This window comes from Scardinius erythrophthalmus (genome assembly GCF_964197995.2).
Source record: "Scardinius erythrophthalmus genome assembly, chromosome: 12".
Classification (NCBI taxonomy): Eukaryota; Metazoa; Chordata; class Actinopteri; order Cypriniformes; family Leuciscidae; genus Scardinius; species Scardinius erythrophthalmus.
In genome coordinates, this window is record NC_138232.1 from 2,696,836 (window position 1) to 2,719,932 (window position 23,097).

The window sequence follows — 23,097 nt, forward strand, 5'->3', positions numbered from 1 at the left end:
TCATCACTGAAAAAACCCAACACCGATTTCAAAACGGAGGAGCTGTAGCAGTGTATCACCGAGACTGCCTCATCTTCTCAAGAAAGATTCCTCTTAAATGCCCTCTTGAGGACCCTGTGGCCTCTACGATTGGAAAACAAAATGACCAAAAACCTATTGGATTTATAGTTTCATTGAGCAGCAGTGAACTCTCGTTTACCTCCTCAACCTTAGAGTCAAGGAGCTTTTCTCAAGCAATCAGGCAGTTAGGAAGAAAACTTCATCCTGAACGAGTTTCTAACTTCTGCCCCATGTAGAGACGAGAGAGTTTTCAAACATGGCTCCCCACTGGAGAGGAGGAGCTCAGGTTTTGGCAGTGACTCTGGGAATTTTGCAGTGCTGTGGATGGCTGTCCGGTCAGACCATAAGGACTAGTGTTGGGATGCCGGAAAGAGGTCCTGAGCAAATGTCTCATGAAAGGGTGAAAAGAGGATGGGTTTGGAATCAGTTTTTCGTTGTGGAGGAATACACCGGGACGGAGCCACTTTATGTTGGAAAGGTAGGACTTCCGCATGTTTGTCACGCACATGTTTTTGGTTGCACTCTTGCTGCTTATTTTTCTATGCAAGGGAAAATATATTGCAGCACAATGAAAGCCAAGAGATATGCATGCGCTGTGCATTTAAATGAGGCAATTCTCAAATGCTTTAAGTGTGTGGATAGTGTCAGGCTAGTTGACTAGGACAGATCAAGCTCAAGTTTAGCTGTAAGGCTTGAAATTCTTCTATATCTCTGAGGGCCAAACTACAACAGGTTCTCTTAAGATCTTGTTATCACCTCGGTGGATTATGCCTGTGTTTGGCTACATTAGCTATGCTTGAGAGGAATCTCAAAGTGATTTTGTGTGCAAGTTTGTTTTTAAGTGGTGCACGGCTGGGTAATATTATTCACAATATATTTGCGATAATTAACATTTATATTGAAAATTGCAATAACTTTGTTGCTATTTTTAAATCTGTTTTATCTGATTAGTTTTGTGATCTCCCAAGAGTGTCAAGATGCAAACTTCAGTAGCAAAAAAATGCAGTTAAGTTCAAACAGTAATTTGCAATGAATCGATAACTTTGCAAATTCATCATTTGAAAATGGTATAACTGTATTCTCTGCGTAGCATTTTTCATATTAAGTACTTAATTAAAAATGAATTAGTAAATATTGCTGTTTTTATTTTATTATACGTCCATGCTCCTTCAGTGCAAAAACAGTGTGGAAAACCATCCCAAAACAATGGCACTGATATTTCTTTACTATATATATAAATATATATATATATATATATATATATATATATATATATATATATATATATATATATATATATAGTAAAGAAATATCACTGCCATTTTATACATGTATATATATATATATATATATATATATATATATATATATATATATATATATATATATATATATATATATATATATATATATATAAATATGATAATTGTTTTAGCTGTATTGCCCAGCCATAGTGTGGTTTAGAGATATAAGCAACTTGTGCAGCAGTAATTAAGAGATTGTGTGTGTGTGTGTGTGTGTGTGTGTGTGTGTGTGTGTGTGTGTGTGTGTGTGTGTGTGTGTGTGTGTGTGTGTGTGTGTGTGTGTGTGTGTGTGTGTGTGTGTGTCTGTGTGTGTGTGTGTGTGTGTGTGTGTGTGTGCCAGGAAAAGAGGAGCTGATGTCTAAATGGGAGCCATAAAGGATGATATGGGAAATGGAAGGGGTATTCTGGAGAGAGATGATTTTATTAATAAAATTACCCAGAGTTACGGCTCCCTCTGAAGTTATGAGCCGAGACTATTAATAGGGGCTGCTGGTGTTGTATGTCTATTGCTCACCGTATCAAAGACTTTAATTAGGGTGATATAGAATTAAATATGACCAACGTGCCTTTTATCAGTAACGGTCATTTAAAACAATCCCTTTCGCACAGCCCTGTGATTAATCTGCTAATGATATTTTTTTCTAAATGTTTGGTCCTTTCGTTGGCAGCTCTCTTCAATACATTTGTAAAATTAATTTCACTTAGCCCTACATTTTATGTGTCTGTATTACGTGGCAAAACTATAAATATCTGTATGCCACGTAATGTGTGTAGCAGTTTAATAACATTTAAAGGGGCCTTGAATTGAGAAACAAAATTTCCTTGATCTTTTGACATGTAAGAGGTCATTGTACTGTAAAAATATGCCATAAGTTTCAAAACTCAAAACTTCCCTGTTAGTTCCAAAACAGCTTTTATTGAATCCAAGCTCAGAAAACGAGTAGGTTTGGAATTTTGTCACATTATGACGTAATATTGCGATGAAAGATGGCCTCTGCAGAATCAAATCAGCGTCTACTTCTACATGATTGCGGCTTTGGCCCCGCCCACTGGAGCATTAGTAAGATGAGAAGGAGAGATACAGAATCACTGGACTAAATATACCCTGGTGAAAAAAAAATATGTTAAGTATACTTGAAGCCAGACTAATTATTAGTATACTTCAAGTGTGTTAATGATTAGTTAACTTAAAGTGTGCTATTTTGAAACAACTAATTTTGTACTAAGTATATTTTAGTAGTAATTAAGTTGTAGTAAAGCATAACTTTAAATGTATTTAGTGTACTTTTGTGTACTAAATTGGAACAACTTTAAGTATATTTAGTATATTTTAAGTATATGCCTGTGTAGGGACTAGTTACATACTTGATTAGTGTATTAAAGTGTACTTTATTTGTGTTACAAGTACATTACAAATTAATTACAAGTGTCTTCGAAACATACAAGAAATATACCGTAAATTTATTAAAAATATATACTAAGTATACTTGCAGCCACACTAATTATAAGTATACTTCAAGTGTGTTAAGGATTAGTTAACTTTAAGTGTGCTATTTTGAAACAACTAATTTTGTACTAAGTATATTTTAGTTGTATTTAAATTGTAGTAAAGCATAACTTTAAGTCTATTTAGTGTACTTTTGTGTGCTAAATTGGAACAACTTCAAGTATACTTAGTATACTTTAAGTATATGCCTGTGTAGGGACTATTTACATACTTGATAAGTGATAATAAAGTGTACTTTATCTGTGTTACAAGTACATTACAAAATCATTACGAGCAATATACAAGTCTATTATTTTTGAGTAAAAATGTTTATTCTCCGTAATACCTTTGGCTTAATCCAAATACTACAAATAGCACACTTTGTCTTCAATAACAAATGAACATTAATAAACAAATATTACTTAGCTATACTTTGTACAATATACTTTAAAGCTATAGTAGGTAATGTTGGAGAGCTAGCAAGATTTGAAAGCGGCACCTCTTCTAAGCTCCACCCCTCCCGTCAGTACTCCGTCCAAAGCTACGCCCCCACAAACATGAACGCGCATCCACAGTTGGAGTCAGCTGCAGGTCACAGAAAAGCAGAGTATTTTTGTCATGTTGGAATAAATATTTTGAAACGATAAATGCCTTTCCTTTACCATTTCAGCATAAACAAGCTATTACTTTTCTTACCTCCTTACATGCTAAATGAATAATGACAATGAATGTGGTATAACACTTTTTGTTTTATTTTTTTAAAAAACGAACAAAAGAGACCTAAGAGAAATACTTTTTTACACAAGTATCTGTACTTTCGCTGCTTTTGATTGTCATAAACAATCTGTATTTACATATAATAAATAATAAATAAATATATATAAGAAAAGGAGTGTCCAGGGATGGCTGACAGGTCAGGCTTTGCATGAGGCGTCGTCTGCTGTGGTGATCTACTCCTTTGGCAGTGATTTACCTTTAGGAAGAATATCACAATTACACATCTGACAATAATTACTGCATCTCAAAGACACACAAAGAATGACAACAAAACTTTGTTTCCATTTCACACAGTAACAAACATTTCTTCTCGTAGCTAACAAAACACATATGCCACATCACCACAGTTGTCCCGTTTATAAGCAATATTAACGTCATTTTATCACAATTATAATGCAGACACTTGCGACTATGGCTGTGCAATATGTTCAAAATGGCATGTCCTAAAAGTCAGATAAGCAGACCTGTAACGCAACTGGCTTACACCAGAGCCCGTCTACGGAGAGCCTGCCCACTCCCTATTAAGCCCTATTGTACCGAATTTTGGTTGTAGTACCACCAGAGTTCCACTGGGGGCGATCGCCATGAGTGCGGAATGAATGGGAGTCAATGGGGCTAGACGGCTAAATTTGTCTCTTTCACCCGATTGCCGTTGAGAAATCTCAGATCTGATTGTAGATTTTGCAAGTTCAACATGGGTTTTAGGTCGAAAGTTGAATGAACGAGTACTTATGTCGTTTTGATTTCTTACAGGTTGAGTTGTTGTTGCCCATAACACGCTAGCATTCTGCTAATGACGTCAGCATTCTGACGTCATTTACATTTTAAAAGACTTTTTAAAGCAAATAAGTGACTCTAAAAAATCTAACACCCAGCAATGTGTAATTTCTTTGCATCTCCTTTCGAATACAACATTCAAATTACTAGACAAAAAATTATATCCTGAGAAAAGTGGATTTTGAGGGTTTTTCGCCATAGACCTCCATTCATTCTGCACTCGTCCTGTGAGCGCCCTCATATGGAATCAGAGTGGAACTGCAACCAGTTCAGAAGCCGTAAGTGTAGTGAGAGTGAAACTTCTCGCCATATTAGACATTTGCTGAGTCCCAATTCGCCTACTTATACTACGACCTAAAAGTATGTACTTTTTTTGTGATGAAAAAGTACATACTTTTGAGTGTGTAGCAAAAAAGTTTGCACGTTCTGGGACATACTTCGATGACGTCATGCAACGTGAACTTGAACGTGGTTGCCTAGTTACGCACACCTCGACTGTTAACAAAACATTTAACATTTCATCATTCTTATATATCCAATATCATTTTATTTAGCTACTATTCCCATCTTTTTTTCCACAATACATTTACAACGTGTTTACCAAATTGAGGAGTGAAGCAGGGCGTCGTCGTAGATCAACCAAACGCAGGTCGTTTGTGAGGCGGCTGGTTCTGACGTTCATGTGCAAATGTGTGTAACGAAAGCTAGCGCTACTTATTTTCTGAGTTAAAATATTTAAAGTTTATAGTGTAACTATTGTTTAACGTATTTTATACTTAATCTTATACTTATGTATAATACTTAAAAATACCCCGATGAAAATGAACCATGCTTTTACTATAGTAAAAGTGTAGTAACCATGTTTCTTTTGATTGGACTGATAAAGTTAACATATGTACAGCCACAGTATTACTACAAATAATTCAGACAGAAACATCAAAAGAAATACATAAAAAAAAGACACTTGCATGACACTGTACTAGAGCCTTTTTATTTATTGTTTTGTAGCCTGCAATGAGGCGCTCGTTATCTTCATCGGACCCTACAAGATAAACACGGTACTTTTTTGGCACAACATAAACCCATTAATATTACCAGACAATAAAATATAAGTTTAATTAGGGTTAAACATTTGAATTCTTACACTTAAAAACTGAGGGCGCATCTCCGTTGCTGCATCCGACTGCCAGGTTTACATCACCATCATCACCGCAAAGCTCCTCCCTCCCGCACGCAATGGGTTGTGGGCAATATTAGCCGTTAGAGTGTGCATTGATCTGCACTTCGAATTCTAACCGGAAATAGTAGACCATCCGGGTATCTTTGGAATACTCATTTCAACATGCTACGATTTGGGACGTACTAATTCTAGTTTCGCATACTATTTAGGACGGATAGTACGCGAATTGGGACTCAGCAATTCTCTGCTTACACCGACAGAGAAGCTAATGTTAGCATTGCTAGTTAGCACTAGCTACAAAAGTAGCTAACTTACGTGGCCTAACGTAACATATATCATGGAAATAACAAATCCCCCCGGAGCAAAACAAATAATTACCTGTTCAGCAGAAAGAACGCAACCTCGGCATCGCTTTTCATCACTTTTGCTCCCTCAGTTGTCTCCACCATTCAAATGCTGCAATGTTGACGCAAGTTTGTTCTCTGGCTTTATCCAGTGCCTGTTTCGTTGCAGCCTTTTCTGCCTCCGATTTTCTTTTTTTTAGGCTTTTTATCAGGTCGAGCAGTTACCAGCAAAGCTGGCATTGGTAGATTTTGCTGCATTTTCTCTTCCATTGTGCCGCAAACTCCTGCTTACTCGGTGTAGTGAGCTGAATGTTTCCGAGAACGGTGACATGTGATGAGTGCACGCAGGGCAGCGCACGCAGTGGGGCTCGGGCACGAGACATGAAGGCATCTGATTGGTTCTTTACACTCGGACCGAGTGGCAGTGATTGGTCAGAGTTTTTACTGTCCTGCACCTGCTACAGAGGTCTGATTTTTTTTCATTCCTTTTTCTGAACACATAATGTATTGACTACTCTCAGGATGGAAGGACCATTTCACCCAGTATAAAAAAAAGTGTTTCTGAACAGGATACCCTATAGTGAGTGAACTTCCATTTTTGGCCATGCAATATAGCCAGTGTTTACTTGGCTGCATATTAAACGGCCACTTGTGACATCACAATCCAGTAGCTGCCACTTTCTGTACAGTAGAAAACACATTTTCTTGTGTGTTCCAATGGTGTGATTGTTGATGTAAAATTTGTAATGGATTTGTGTTTATTGTACATTGTGCCTATCTTTAACATTGTATAAACTTAAATTAAAAATCCTTAAATCACAATTACAAAAGTAGCCATTTGTACACTGCATACTCAAATCTATTTTAAGTAGATCAACAAAAGTATGTTTTCTTTAAATACACAAAAACTTAAAAGGACTTGTAGTGTACTTTTTAGAAATATGTTAAAAGTGTGCTTGTTTTTAGCATATTTCTTAAAAGTGTAATTAAGCATATATTTATTACCAATGTACTTATAGTGCACTTGTTAGAAATATATTGAAAGTATGCTTGATTTTAGCATATTTCTTAAAAATGTAATTAAGCATATATTTATTACCAATGTACTTATAGTGCACTTGTTAGAAATATATTGAAAGTATGCTTGATTTTAGCATATTTCTTAAAAATGTAATTAAGCATATATTTATTACCAATGTACTTATAGTGCACTTGTTAGAAATATATTAAAAGTATGCTTGTTTTTAGCATATTTCTTAAAAGTGTAATTAAGCATATATTTATTACCAATGTACTTATAGTGCACTTGTTAGAAATATATTAAAAGTATGATTGTTTTTAGCATATTTCTTAAAAGTGTAATTAAGCATATATTTATTACCAATGTACTTATAGTGCACTTGTTAGAAATATGTTAAAAGTATGCTTGTTTTTAGCATATTTCTTAAAAGTGTAATTAAGCATATATTTATTACCAATGTACTTATAGTGCACTTGTTAGAAATATGAAAAGTATGCTTGCTTTTAAATATATTTTTAGAAAATATACTAAAGTACTATTATTTTAAAGTGTGTTAAAAGTTGTATTATAAAAATAGATAAAAAGCATGATGCTAATATACTTTTAAGATATTTAAAGATAGTATATTTTTTTTAAATATATTTGCAATGTACTATTGAAAAAGGGAATATATTTCAAATATAATAAAGTATACTTTTTTTTCACCAGGGTAACATTACCTTCCAAAGGATTTTTATGCTATGAAAGTGCTTATTTATGTGTATTCATTATTTATATAGTGCATTCGACTATGTGAATGTCTTTTATTTGTTTGTGCAGTACATTTCACTTTGGTAAATGTCAAATTTTGGCGCAGGCTTTGAAAACAGTCTTTTACTGTAAGATATGGACCCAACAGTGATGCCACAACATACAAGTAAACGTTAATTCTAATGCCTAATCTGTGATCAGTTATTTCTGATATGATCCATGCACAGTCAGACAGTCATAAAATCGTTTATTGCTGTTTATGCGTCAGTAAATCAAGCCATTGACTTGACAATCAACTTCACATTGTTTCTTTTAGTACCATGAAAATAATTTGTTATTTAAATTTTGATTAATTTATATACAGAAAGCGATCAAAGAATACTCCCTTTATAATCGCTGGAGCTGTCAATCAAACAGCGTGAGTTTATCAGTGACTGATAAAGTTCTGGACTCTAGCCAAAACTCCCATTATAATCAATTAATCTCTTATTTACATTGTGTTTGCAATGTTAGTTAAGATAAAGGCATTTGTGAGAGTGCAGAAACTGAGCTGCAATGATGAGATCACTGCATTCATGCGCTCAACAGACTGTTGCTGTCATCTTATAATGTTCATCACTGCAAATATAACGCTAAAATCTACACTTCAAAAATTTCATATGCAAAATGTTCAGAGCAGTGGGCGTTTACATTGAAGTCTCACAGCCGACACGCCTCTTCAAACAGAGTGCTAAAATCAGGGTAGAAAATGGCCTTTTATTTCTGAAGTATTTCTAAATTCTAAAAATCATACTCAGGTAACATAAAAAAAAAATAAAAAATCAGTTCATTACCCCTTTAATGGACTGTAGATCAAAAAGTGTGGAAATGTTCGCTACAAATAGACTTTTGAGCACATTCATACGAACCTTTTCATATTTTTACCCCATTGTGTAGTGAAATTTGGCAAATCAAACACAAAAACTCACCTGGAAATGTCACGTTATGGGTTCAGTTTCATGTTGAGTTTCGTCAAAAAGTTTGAACATTAGTGACTTTTGAAAATGAGCCCTGCCAAAGCGAAGTTAGATGAATAGAGACGTTTTTCCTTTATTCTTTGTCTTTTATCACATGGATTTTTGGTGCTAAACCTTTGTTCCTGCTAAAGTGGCTTTGGTATCTTCTTCATTCTTTTAATTTAATAGCTTTAATTGCACCCATTAACTTTAAGCCCAATAATGCTTCATAATGACACCAGTCTTTTCTTCAGCAGATGTCTTTTTGTAAGAATGTCTTCAGAAGTGTTCCAGGAATACTGCACTTGAATTCACAGAGGCCTCTGGTGACCTTATGCTATTTACATTAGACTGTCAAACCTCAAAAGGCTTGTCGGAGAAAGACGAACATTGTGAAGGTTAATTCTACGCATCAGTCCCTCTTCTGCAGAGAGCTCTAAGAGAGAGTGAAAGTTGCAATATTTCCTGCCGAAAAGGCCACTGCACCATTTTCCCACCTTCACTGTTAAGCCATGAAGTCCAGACATATGTAAACCTCGAGTCGATAAATATTAGAAGTCTCTTTGCAGGGAAAGGCAGCAGGGCAGAAAAAATGAACAGTGGAAAGAGAGTTTTTACACGGCGAACACCGACAAGAACATCCCGCCATATGGGCAGCGCAGCAAAGTGGAAAGATTTCCACTGCGCTTTGAAAGGCTGCCAGCCTCTTCCTTCAGACAAGCGGCGAACATTGATTGATAGGATTTGAACGTGTAGTGCTGAGACGCTGAACAGACGCCGGCGTTCGTAACGTGCATGCCAAGGATGTCTCAACGTGTTCAAATAATTTCCTGCAGGCTTGGGCGAACCTGCTCAAACGCTCATGCAGGAACATTCACTTTCTGTCTTTTGTGTTTGAAAGGAAGGTGAAACATATTTATTTAAAGCCAGCATATAATAAACAATTATTTATTCAACATTTAGGGTTGAGATTCCAATTCCAGCATTTCATCCCCCCCATCTTAAAAGCACACTATCATTGTATGCACTGCTTATTGAGTCTGAGTATCAGGTTTAAGTCCCCTTGAAATCAAAATTGCAGTTTTTTTGGCTTTTAGTATGAATATGTTAGCCTTACTGTTATCTACAAGCTAGTGTGCTTCAAAAAAATGACAAAATTCACACTTAGAAGATATTATCGTTCAAAACTAACAGTTTCTCACTTCTGACAATATGGATAAATGACTTTGATGACATCACTCTGCACTTCAGCTTATCATCAGATTTTCTGTCCAATCAAATGCTCTCTAGAATATGCCGAGTTCACGCGCGTGATCATAAGTAACTAAACCTATGCGCTTGAACTCGGCAATCGATTACTTTGGACTTCAACCGAAAACAGGATGTAAACACAGGTATTTGCGCTGGCTTAAATAACATCATTTTTATACATACTGTATCTTTCACATCTACTGCAGTCAGATTCACTCGTGTTCACTCTGAAGGAATCACTCACATTTTCTGTGCACTTGTAATGACACATCAAGGATGTTAAGAGGCTAAAAGCAGGTTTAATACTTGCCCCATTGAAGTCAACAGGGTGCAAATTTTAAAAATAGAATAAATCGGTGTAGGCATCCAAATGTACAAAAAAATGAGCTCAATGTTAAAATTGACCGGAGTTCTCCTTTAAGCATCTCTGTCTGACGGTTCAGAACTCCTGGTTGAAAATGTATCACAATGTTCATGCAAAATCTCTTTATCCACGAATCGTAATAGTTTAAATGTCAGGGGTGTTTGCAGAATGTGCATGTTGATTGTAGTCTGAAGCTTTATGAATCCATTATTAATGTTTTGATCTTTCGCTTGAGAAAAAGTGTTGTGTAGCTAATGAATTTCAACTAAACAAAGGGCCTGTGTTTGCTGATGAGGTTTGCGCTGTCATGACCCGATGTGCAGATGTCTAGGTTGAAGTCTCGATTGAGAATGTCAAACGTTTTTTGTTTTGCAGTTTGAGCTGAAATGAAAATTGTCTAATTATCTGGCCCTTAAAAATAAATCCATCAAAAGCCACGTTGGAAGTTCTTAGTGATTAATTACATAGAAATGTGGCGTCGATAACATAGTCACTTCTTTTGCTTGAGATTTTCATAATTATCCTTTTTACTACAAATAAAGGACTTCTGACATAATGTCAGTTATAATTCAAAAGTTTGGGGTCAGTAAGTGACAGTTAATTTAGATTTTATGTTACAAAAGATTATATTTCAAATAAATGCTGTTCTTTTGAACTTCCTATTCATCAAAGAATCCTGAAAACTAAAATGTGTCACAGTTTCCACAAAAATATGAAGCAGCACAACTATTTTCAACATTGATGATAATAATCAGAAATGTTTCTTGAGCATCAAATCATCATATTAGAATGATTTCTGAAGGATCATGTGTCACTGAAGACTGGAGTAATGATGCTGAAAATTCAGCTTTTATCACTAGAATACATTACATTTTCCAATATTTTCTAATTGAAAACACTTATTTTAAATTGTAATAATATTTCTGTACTTTTTATCAAATAAATTCACCCTTGGTGAGCATAAGAGACTTCTTTCAAAAACATAGAAAAATCTTATCGAACCCACACTTTTGAACGGTATAGAGTGTTTATGAAATATTCATGCTAAATAAAATATTTGCACCCATTGCAGAGCTCAGTGCAACCCAAGATGCATTCAAATGCTTCAAAACATATTTCAGCACAAGAGTGTATATAGTTCCTATAGTATATCCTAAAGTTTGACTTTTTGACCTGCACGTCACACATTTATTCACATTTGGTCGTGTGCACTGCAGTGTCTTCTCTTGCCTCGGCGCTCATCAGAGGTGAGAGATCTGGAGTGTCGGCTTGCCTCCTTCACTGCGACTGCAAGCTAACAGGTTTGCTTTGTTAGTGTTCTGACCCGAGAGGTGGCAGTTCACACAGCCTGGAGCTCAGCTGCTCCGTCAGCCACTTCATGGTACAGTAACAGCACTAAAATACCAATTCAGTCTCTAACTGTTTGTCCATGGTAGTCTTTTCCTGGTCTAAATGGTTTACCCAGTTTAAATCGGTAGTGTCTTACTGGTGGTTGGAGGACTGCAAAGTGAGATTTGACTTGATCATATTTAATGCACTAATATCTAAGGCCTCTAAATGATCTACATGATGAAAACTGCTGGTAAACCTGTTGCACCCTGTGGCAAGCAGGACGAGGCCGAGAGCTGAGTGAACGACACGAGGCCGAGAGCTGTGAGATAACGGGCACGAGGCAGAGAGCCGCAAGAGAACGACACAAGGCAGAGAGCCGCAAGAGAACGACATGAGGCCGAGAGCTGCGAGAGAACGACATGAGGCCGCGAGCCGCGAGAGAACGACATGAGGCCGAGAGCCGCGAGAGAACGACATGAGGCCGCGAGCCGCGAGAGAGCGACATGAGGCCGAGAGCCGCGAGAGAACGACATGAGGCCGAGAGCCGCGAGAGAACGACATGAGGCCGAGAGCCGCGAGAGAACGACATGAGGCCGAGAGCCGCGAGAGAACGACATGAGGCCGAGAGCCGCGAGAGAACGACATGAGGCCGAGAGCCGCGAGAGAACGACATGAGGCCGAGAGCCGCGAGAGAACGACATGAGGCCGAGAGCCGCGAGAGAACGACATGAGGCCGAGAGCCGCGAGAGAACGACATGAGGCCGCGAGCCGCGAGAGAACGACATGAGGCCGCGAGCCGCGAGAGAACGACATGAGGCCGAGAGCCGCGAGAGAACGACATGAGGCCGAGAGCCGCGAGAGAACGACATGAGGCCGAGAGCCGCGAGAGAACGACATGAGGCCGAGAGCCGCGAGAGAACGACATGAGGCCGCGAGCCGCGAGAGAACGACATGAGGCCGAGAGCCGCAAGAGAACGACACAAGGCAGAGAGCCGCAAGAGAACGACACAAGGCAGAGAGCCGCAAGAGAACGACATGAGGCCGAGAGCCGCGAGAGAACGACATGAGGCCGCGAGCCGCGAGAGAACGACATGAGGCCGAGAGCCGCGAGAGAACGACATGAGGCCGAGAGCCGCGAGAGAACGACATGAGGCCGCGAGCCGCGAGAGAACGACATGAGGCCGAGAGCCGCGAGAGAACGACATGAGGCCGAGAGCCGCAAGAGAACGACATGAGGCCGAGAGCCACGAGAGAACGACATGAGGCCGAAAGCCGCGAGAGAATGATGCGAGAGAACGACGCAAGAGAACGGCACGAGGCCGAGAGCCGCGAGAGAACGACATGAGGCCGAGAGCCGCAAGAGAACGACATGAGGCCGAGAGCCACGAGAGAACGACATGAGGCCGAAAGCCGCGAGAGAATGATGCGAGAGAACGACGCAAGAGAACGGCACGAGGCCGAGAGCCGCGAGAGAACGGCGCAAGAGAACGACGCGAGGCCGAGAGCCGGCGAGAGAATGATGCGAGAGAACGACGCAAGAGAACGGCACGAGGCCGAGAGCTGTGAGAGAATGGCGCAAGAGAACGACGCGAGGCCGAGAGCCGCGAGAGAACGGCGCAAGAGAACGATACGAGGCCAAGAGCCGCAAGAGAATGACACGATGCCGAGAGCCGTGAGAGAACGACTCGAGGCCAAGAGCCGCGAGAGAACGACACGAGGCCGAGAGCCGTGAGAGAATGACGCGAGGCAGAGAACCGCGAGAGAACGACATGAGGCCAAGAGCCGCAAGAGAACGACACGAGGCCGAGAGCCACGAGAGAACGACACGAGGCCGAGAGCCGTGAGAGAACGACGCGAGGCCGAGAGCCGCGAGAGAACGACATGAGGCCGAGAGCCGCGAGAGAACGACATGAGGCCGAGAGCCAATAGAGAACGACACGAGGGCGAGAGCCAATAGAGAACGACGCGAGAGAACGACGCGAGGCCGAGAGCCGCGAGAAAACGACATGATGCCGAGAGCCGCGAGAGAACGACATGAGGCCGAGAGCCGCGAGAGAACGACATGAGGCCGAGAGCTGCGAGAGAATGATGCGAGAGAACAATGCAAGAGAACGACACGAGGCCGAGAGCCGCGAGAGAACGGCGCAAGAGAACAACACGAGGCCAAGAGCCGCGAGAGAATGACACGAGGCCGAGAGCCGTGAGAGAACGACAGACACGAGGCAGAGAGCCGTGAGAGAACGACACGAGGCAGAGAGCCGCGAGAGAACGACATGAGGCCGAGAGCCGCGAGAGAACGACACGAGGCCGAGAGCCAATAGAGAACGACGCGAGAGAACGATGCGAGGCCGAGAGCCGCGAGAAAACGACATGATGCCGAGAGCCGCGAGAGAACGACATGAGGCCGAGAGCCGCGAGAGAACGACATGAGGCCGAGAGCTGCGAGAGAATGATGCGAGAGAACAATGCAAGAGAACGACACGAGGCCGAGAGCCGCGAGAGAACGGCGCAAGAGAACAACACGAGGCCAAGAGCCGCGATAGAACGTCACGAGGCCGAGAGCCGTGAGAGAACGACAGACACGAGGCAGAGAACCGCGAGAGAACGACATGAGGCCAAGAGCCGCAAGAGAACGACATGAGGCCAAGAGCCGCAAGAGAACGACATGAGGCCGAGAGCCGTGAGAGAACGACAGACACGAGGCAGAGAGCCGTGAGAGGATGACACGAGGCAGAGAGCCGCGAGAGAACGACGCGAGGCCGAGAGCCGCGATAGAACGTCACGAGGCCGAGAGCCGCGAGATAATGACACGAGGGCGAGAGCCGCGAGAGAACGCCATGAGGCCGAGAGCTGCGAGAGAATGATGCGAGAGAACAACGCAAGAGAACGACATGAGGCCGAGAGCCGCGAGATAATGACACGAGGGCGAGAGCCGCGAGAGAACGCCATGAGGCCGAGAGCTGCGAGAGAATGATGCGAGAGAACAACGCAAGAGAACGACATGAGGCCGAGAGCCGCGAGATAATGACACGAGGGCGAGAGCCGCGAGAGAACGACATGAGGCCGAGAGCCGCGAGATAATGACACGAGGGCGAGAGCCACGAGAGAACGACACGAGGGCGAGAGCCGCGAGAGAACGACATGAGGCCGAGAGCCGCAAGAGAACGACACAAGGCAGAGAGCCGCGAGAGAACGACACAAGGCAGAGAGCCGCAAGAGAACGACACAAGGCAGAGAGCCGCAAGAGAACGACACAAGGCAGAGAGCCGCGAGAGAACGACATGAGGCCGAGAGCCGCGAGATAATGACACGAGGGCGAGAGCCACGAGAGAACGACACGAGGGCGAGAGCCACGAGAGAACGTCTCAAGGCCGGTGGAGATTGATAATGAAAATATTTTGATCTGAAATCTTTAGGCTACTGATTTTAATAAATTAAACATAATTATATTGTTAGATATATTTAAAGATAAGCACTTACTGGACTGAAGCAACTTAGCTTTAATTAATATATACAAACATAAACTTTTTTTTTATGTGATTATCAAATATGAGGATTTTGAGGAAGGTTTATTCATTCACCTTTCAATCAACATTGTATTGCATTGCATTATATGTTTTAAAACTACAGAGCTTTGATCATAAACTAAGCATTTAAATGTATGATTGGCATATATAGAATGACAACTAATATTTATAAGCATTTTATGGAAGTAGTCTGCAACACTGTTATACAGATGCCATTTATTTGGATTACAATTTCATACTTTTGGCCATATAAATATCATCATCTGCACTAAATTGCATTTTTACTCAGTTTGTGCCTCTGAATAAAATAAAAGCCTGATGTATCAAATATGATACTGAACAAAAACACATCTAGTACTTTCTCTAAAGGTTCAATAAACTTTCCAAAAAATTCAATTTATTTCTGACTAATGTTTCAAATGTCATATTTTACAGGGTTAATATGCAGGTGTATTTTTAATGAACATGTCAACATTATAATCATTGGATTCAGTGTCAGAATCTGTTTTGAGTCAAATCTACTTTGTGTCATGCTAATTGTGAGTGTTTCCCTATGTAGTGCTCCAAATCAGTCACTTATCTCAGTTAGAAAAAGCCTAATATGTGGACAGTCGACAGTAAAGAAGCTCACCAGAGCTGTAGTGTTTTTATCCTAAGGTATCTTATGAAAAGCTCTTTAGATTTGCATCCTACTTGCAGTCTTGCTCAGGCTCGAGGGCTGCAAAGTGATGCTATTTAGTTGAAGACTAAGTAATGAAGGCAGTATAATCAATATTGTGAATGGCCACCGATGAATCAAAGACTAAATATTCTAGGCAGAGAGGTAGCTAAAGAGGATAAGACCTCCACATGACCTGTGGTTTGACATGTCCTGCTCAGACGAGACCCCGGTCGCACCGTTTACCGCGGTGTGATGTGAGCGCAGATTAAGAACCGCTTCCCGTCTGCCATCCACCGATAACATCGTTTGTCAGGTAAAAGATGCATTTCACTCCTGCTGTGGCATGTTTATTGTGCGTTCTCATTTCATTAGGGAAAGCAGCGGAGTCAGAGGAAATCCAGGACACTCAGCAGTTCTGTCTTATTATTTTTATGCACATAATTGGGGGAACAGATGTTGATGTTGATCATATGATCTCAATATGCGCTAATGCACACAAAAGACTCCAGGAGCGTTCTTTGAACAAACTCTCCCTGTGAACAGACAGGGAGAAATAGTTTTTTTTATCCTCCAGCTCTTGAGATATTGCCCAGCTTTCTTTGTCTTCCTGTTAGAGAGGGTTTTTTTATTTTATTTTTTTATTACTGCTGAAATATTGATACGCCAAAAAAGAGGATAGTTTCAAGTGCATGTTTTATTCGACCAAGGGTGGGATTTGAAATGAGGAAAGAGGCGTAAAAGAATGCAATATTGTAGGCCGGCTTGCGTTATTCCCATGTTTTACGACAAATACCTAATGAAAATCCCCACGGGGGTGATAGAAGCTGCTATTTAATTAAGGCTTTATAAAATATTTAACACGCTGATGATGGAGAGGGTGATTTCGCTCTGTCCACTGCTGTTTTGCAGATTTTGCCAGGCTACAGACAGAGGCACATTATAATGGGAAACAGAGACTGAAGCTAAAGAAAACCCACAATGATCCAGTCGACGGAGCATTACAACACTGCAGTGCAGAGATCTCTGCATCTCAATAGATCACCTCAAACCTTTACTGAAAAACAACACAGTTTAATGACCTCTGTCATCTGATTTATAGATTATACTTTTAAAAAGCCTTTAGTCAAAACGTCCTCCTTCAGCTCGTGCGTCACGTGTCTTTTTTGCTGTGAAATCATTTCTGATTTTTATAAAGTAAATGTAAGAATCATTTCTACATTGTTGGTAATATTTCAAGATGAACACTTACTGAAGTAACTTGGGTTCAGCTTGATTATCCATGCATCATTTTTTTTTTGAATAATCATGAGTAGCAAATATGATCATCCGGCTTTTGAGTAGGGTTTATTTGTTCACCTCTCTATCATCATTGCATTGTAAGTTTTAAAGGGTAACTCTCGCCAAAATCGAACCTAGGGTCTTTTTGTTAATCTACCCAAGTCAAACTTTCATGTAAAAGCATAATTAGAATGGAAACGGCACTTTTAAGATTGACCGTATTTTCGTTTTAGGTCAAATTGACTGGGAGTGCTTGGGGCACTTCTATGATAGCATCAAAATCGCTATTTTTAAAACACTAAGAAGGCTCGACACAACATGAAACTGTGCTGGAAGTATCACCAGCGGCTCTACACCTGAACTCGAGCACTGAGAACATTGTTTGTGTACACCGAGTTTACTAAAAAGAAAGGTTTTGTACGACTCACTTTATCAGTTAGTGTTTCCGGTGGCTGGAATTTTGTCAGTCAAAAGTGGTCGATCTCCGAATGCAACGTAATGAACTGACTCCATATGAGGAAATGTCATGAACTTGTAATTTCAGTGAAAAGCATGATAACTTATCCGTGAATTTATATGGACACACGCTTTAGGAGCTTTCCATCTGTACTCTCCTCATGTTACATTGCATTCGGAGATCGACTAATTTTGACTGACAAAATTCCAGCCACCGGAAACACTAACTGATAAAGTGAGTCGTACAAAACCTTTCTTTTTAGTAAACTTTGTGTACACAAACAATGTAGTCAATGCTGGAGTTCATGTGTAGAGCCCCTGGTGATACTTCCAGCAAAGTTTCATGTTGTGTTGAGCCTTCTTAGTGTTTTAAAAATAGCGATTTTGATGCTATCATAGAAGTGCCCCAAGCACTCCCATTCAAAAGGCATTTTAACCTAAAACGAAAATAAAATTCAATTCTAATTATGCTTTTACACGAAAGTTTGACTCGGGTAGATTAACAAAAAGAGCTTAGGTTCAATTTTGGCAAGAGTTACGCTTTAAAACTACAGAACTTTGGTCATAAAACTAAGCATTTAAAAATCATCTTAAGACATTACAGGCAGATATAGAGTGACGACTGATATAAAGATGCATGTTATGTACTCTAAGTAGTTTGTTATACTGTTTTTAAGACCTCATTGATTTACATTACACGCTATCTGAAGTTCATCTTACTTTTTGGCTGTATAAATATCATCTGCACTAAAAAAAGAAAAGAAAAGATTTGTTGCTGGTTTGATCTGCTTTAGCAAGTCTGACAGTTTTCACCTCTCTGAAAATCCTATGAAATGTAGAGGTGATTTCTTGAGATTTATTTCTTTTCTTTTGTTTGTCGGACCCCATGATGGCTCCAAACTGCACTCGCAGGCCTGGGTTTAGAAATACGTCTCCCTTTAAACACAATGAGCCTCCGGCTGGCTGTGTGTCTAAAAACCTTCCCCTCCCCAAAGCAGCGATTCTTGAACTGACTGCCATCATTACTGATCCATAGATGAAGGAAAAAGATTGTTATAGTCCAATAAAAAGTCATTACTTGGGTGAAATACGCTTAAACAAACTTAGATGGCATTAGACCGTAAACTGAACCACACAATTAGCCAGTTAAAGTGGTGTTCGCAACCCATTTCACTTCTGTAATGTGATATTTTAGTGTGAAATAGGATGTTTAATAGGGAATAAATGCAGGGATGTACAGACTTGAATTTATGCATCATGAGTTTCTCTGTTATGTTGTCTTTCTCTCTCTCTTTTCAAACAAGTTCAGAGTTTATCTTGACAAACTTTGCATTTCTAGTTAAAAAAATAAAGTTAACATTGAATTGGAATTGAATTGGGTTCTGAACAACCCTGATGTGCCCTGACGAATCAACAGGAACACACTTGCAGGAACAAACATTCGGGAAGTAAATAAGGGTATTTCTTTTTTGACTTTGTAACATTTTTAGGACTGGCTCTTCCCAGATTATTTTGTAAATGATGAAATGCATTTGGTCAGGCTTTGTAGTGAATATCCGGTACGTCTTCCGTACATCTGTTGCCATAGTAATGACTCAATGAGATGCCAAGAGGCTTCAGCTACAGCTAGAGGAGCTGTCAGTGTGGAAAGAGAGGATGGAAAACTGGGAATTTTGCCTTTCAACATGGCAACTCGCCACACTGATGAACTCACGAGGAAACACAACGATGAATCACTGTATTTTACACATGGATGTGATGTGTTCTCAAACATTCACTCATTCAGTCATTCACTCGTTCACTTGTTTTCTTAGCATTTTTTATTTATTTCGAACAGTAAATGGGTGTTTGTAAACATTTTATGTAGTTTTACTGTTTGGCTTTCTGCACATGAGGATCTGAATCACAGCTGAGGATGTTTAATAATACAATATATTCTAAGATAAATGTATTATTTCTTTTTATTTCTAAAAAACATTATACCTTAATATGCAATGTTTTAAATTGACATTTTAATTTAACTGATGTATTAATTGTTGCAAAATATTATTATATTTTATTATACAGTACAATATTCATTCAATTGAATAAAAATAAAGTATTAAATAAATAATAAATAAATTTAAAAAACTATTGCTTATATTTAAAAAAATGTCCTATAGTTTCATGGTGGAATAGCACATATGATCAATGTTTTCATAGAATTTATTCTTTCATTAATATTACTATTTTATTAATGATAATAATTTAATTCATCCTTTCTTTCTATCTATCCATTCATCCATCCATCCATCCATCCATCCATCCAAATATGTCAGATATTAATGATGATTTTTTTTCTTCATGTTTTGCATCTTGTGTTTGACTACTGAAATTCCCCCCAGGTGTTTACTTTCTGTGCATTGTAATTCAGAAAATGTCTTTCCTCACCATTCCAATTCAAATGCGGGTTCAGTGTTTGAGATAGTTCCCTTGAACAACAGCACTCCACCCACTTCACACACACTCAGGATGTGTCCTCTGTGCTTTAATCAACAGATCCATTCCGACTCGGATGAAGGGGACGGCTCTATTAAGTACACTATCTCTGGAGAGGGAGCAGGCACTATATTCATCATCAACGAGATCACCGGTGACATTCACGCCACGGAGAGATTAGACCGCGAGGAGAAGACCTCCTACACCCTGCGAGCTCAAGCACGAGACCGCCTGACCGACGGGCCGCTTGAACCCGAGTCGGAGTTCGTCATCAAAGTCCAGGACATCAACGACAGCGAGCCCAAGTTTCTGGAAGGTCCCTACATCGGAAGTGTGGCAGAACTCTCTCCTATCGGTAAGATACCTTTTACACTGGATTTACATGCGGACCTGTTGCTTTTTAAATACTGGTATTTGAGTTTGGAATCATTTTAGAGATTTAAAGATTTTTGAAAGAAGTCTCTTCTGCTCATCAAGGCATTTATTTGATCAAAACTACAGCAAAAACAGTAATACTGTTATATATTATTACAATTTAAAATAAATGTTTTCTAGTGAATATACAGTAAAGTGTAATTTATTCCTGTGATCAAACCTGGATTTTCAGCATCATTACTCCAGTCTTCAGCGTCACATGATCCTTCAGAAATCATTCTAATATGATAACTTAGTGTTTAATTATTATCAGTCATTTTCAGTGCTCAATTATTAATAATGGTTATTATTATTATCAATATTGAAAACAGTTTTTTTGTGGAAACCTTGATTTTTCAGGATTTTTTGGATGAATAGAAAGTTCAAAAGAACAGCATTTATTTAAAATAGAAATATTTTGTAAGATATTTTGTAACTTTATATAACATTTACTGTCACTTTTGATCAATTTAAGGCATCCTTATTGAATTAAGGTATTAATTTCTATAAAAATATTTCTAAAGATATTACTTATCCCAAACTGTTTTGAACGGAAGTGCACAACTGTTTCATCTATCAAAAGCATTTCACGAGTTCACATCTACATATAATTAATACAATAAGTTTATGCGTATTTGGTGTGCTGTCCGGGGGGAGGGCTCCGAGCTCGGAGTTAGGCCCGAACCCAAAGTACTCCCCCCAGTTGGTAAGTGTAGATGCAACTGGAAGTGAGGAGATGAGGTGGAGGAGGGATGCTGACAAACTTTCAATGAACAGAGACAGGCCTGCTGTGATTTTATACTCTGTCATTGAGTTGATTACTGATTAATCTCCAGCTGTGCATAATTTGGTTAATTATCTGAACCTGCTCCTCCCGAACTTTGTTAAATAAAACCTCATAAAAAATTAAATTACATTTTTTTTTTCAAACTTTTGACCGCTAGTGTATTTTCAATATTGTGTGTTCGATCAGATCTGTGTTATTTTTCTATCATTGATATAATGTTAAAGTTTTTGGCAATATTTTGAATTATATTTTATTTTCAGATTTTCTATTTTAATTTTATTAAAAGTTTTAGTAATTTAGTTTAGTGTGTTTTTCAATATTTCTATGTAGTTTTAGATTGTAGTTTCTTTAGTTTTAGTTATTTTTAGTACTTCAGTAACTTCAACTATATGAAAATTATATATTTTATATTTTGTTTATTTTATTTCAAGCAATGTCTTTGTATGGTTTCCATTCATGGTTCAGATCACAATTCATCACAATGCATCCTCAGCGTTGTTGCACAAGGCCCAATAAAGAGGCGTTTTCTCTTTCAGCTCAATGACTGTCACAGCAGAGCAACGTTGACATGGTGTGTGTCCAAAAAACAAAACAAAATAAAAAACAAAAACATGGTAAATGTTTATTTTTTTTATTTTTTATAAAAATACAATTAACAATAGACAATTCTTGCTTTTGCAATGTGGGCATACTGTACCAAAAAGTTCCATTGTAGTACCATAGTACTTTTGTAAGTATATAAATGTAAGTAAAGTAAGTAAGTAAGTAAAGTTACTTACTTACTTTACTATATAAATGTACATGCATATGTCAAAGTACCACGGTATTGCCATCGGATACTGTGCATGAACTGGCACTGTATTTTGTATTATTCCCAGTGTGTTTTGTGTCAGCTGCGCCTCAAAGCTCTTGTGTGCGTGTTTGCGGATATAAAAGATCTTTAAATGCAGGTTACAATAATGTAATCACTGCAGCGCTGCACGGCTGTGAACTTCCTGATTGAAATTAATTCCTGCTTCCTCAGCACATCGAGAGAGAGAGAGAGAGAGAGAGAGAGAGAGAGAGAGAGAGAGAGAGAGAGAGAGAGAGAGAGAGAGAGAGAGAGAGAGAGAGAGAGAGAGAGAGAGAGAGAGAGAGAGAGAGAGTCCTTCATTCCCTGTGGGGTTCTCCACCTTTCAGTCAAATTATACATTAAAGAAGTGTGGACTTCATGTTTTATACATTGAACAGCAGAAAGTGTAATGAAATAACGGCTTTGCTTAGTCAAGCATTTCCTGATGGTTTCTGCTTGTGTTTGTGCTGGACAGAACTGCTCTAATGGCCTTATTGTTAGAGCCTCAGGAATAAGGTCAGTGTTACTCGGCCAAACTCAACTCACCATTTTCATTTAGGTGCATGAAAAATTTGTTCATAATAAGTTTCTGAGAACTTATTTAAATATTGTTTATTGTACATACAAATATGCTAATATCTTTTGAAGCTGTGTCAGACAATATAAAATAGATAGTTATGGAGTTACCTTGCTTGTTAGCAAAATAATGGTTATTTTATATGTTATGAAATTTATACATTGTGTGTGTGCGCGTGTGTGTGTGTGTGTGTGTGTGTGTCTGTGTGTGAGACTGTGTGTGTGAGTGTAAGAGAATGTGAGTGTGTGTGTGTGTATGCGTGAAATTGTGTATGTGTGAGTGTGTGTGAGAGAGAGAGAGAGAGAGAGAGAGAGAGAGAGAGAGAGAGAAGAGAGAGAGTGTGTGTGTGTGTGTGTGTGTGTGTGTGTGTGTGTGAGAGAGAGGGTGTGTCTGTGAGTGTGTATGTGTGAGTGTGTATGTGTGAGTTTGTGTGTATGAGAGAGAGA

At 39.2% G+C, this 23,097-nt stretch overlaps 1 protein-coding gene across 1 annotated transcript in view; it reads left to right on the forward strand.

Annotated features, from left to right (window-relative positions):
* Positions 1 to 316: 316 nt before the first annotated feature.
* Positions 317 to 23,097, forward strand: part of cdh22 (cadherin 22) — a gene marked incomplete at both ends in the record, with an annotated part of 104,857 nt that continues 82,076 nt past the window's right edge. The window contains 2 exons of the mRNA XM_081380629.1: positions 317 to 538; positions 20,102 to 20,396. Coding sequence (XP_081236755.1) covers positions 317 to 538; positions 20,102 to 20,396 — 517 coding nt within the window. The remainder of the gene's footprint in view (positions 539 to 20,101; positions 20,397 to 23,097) is intronic.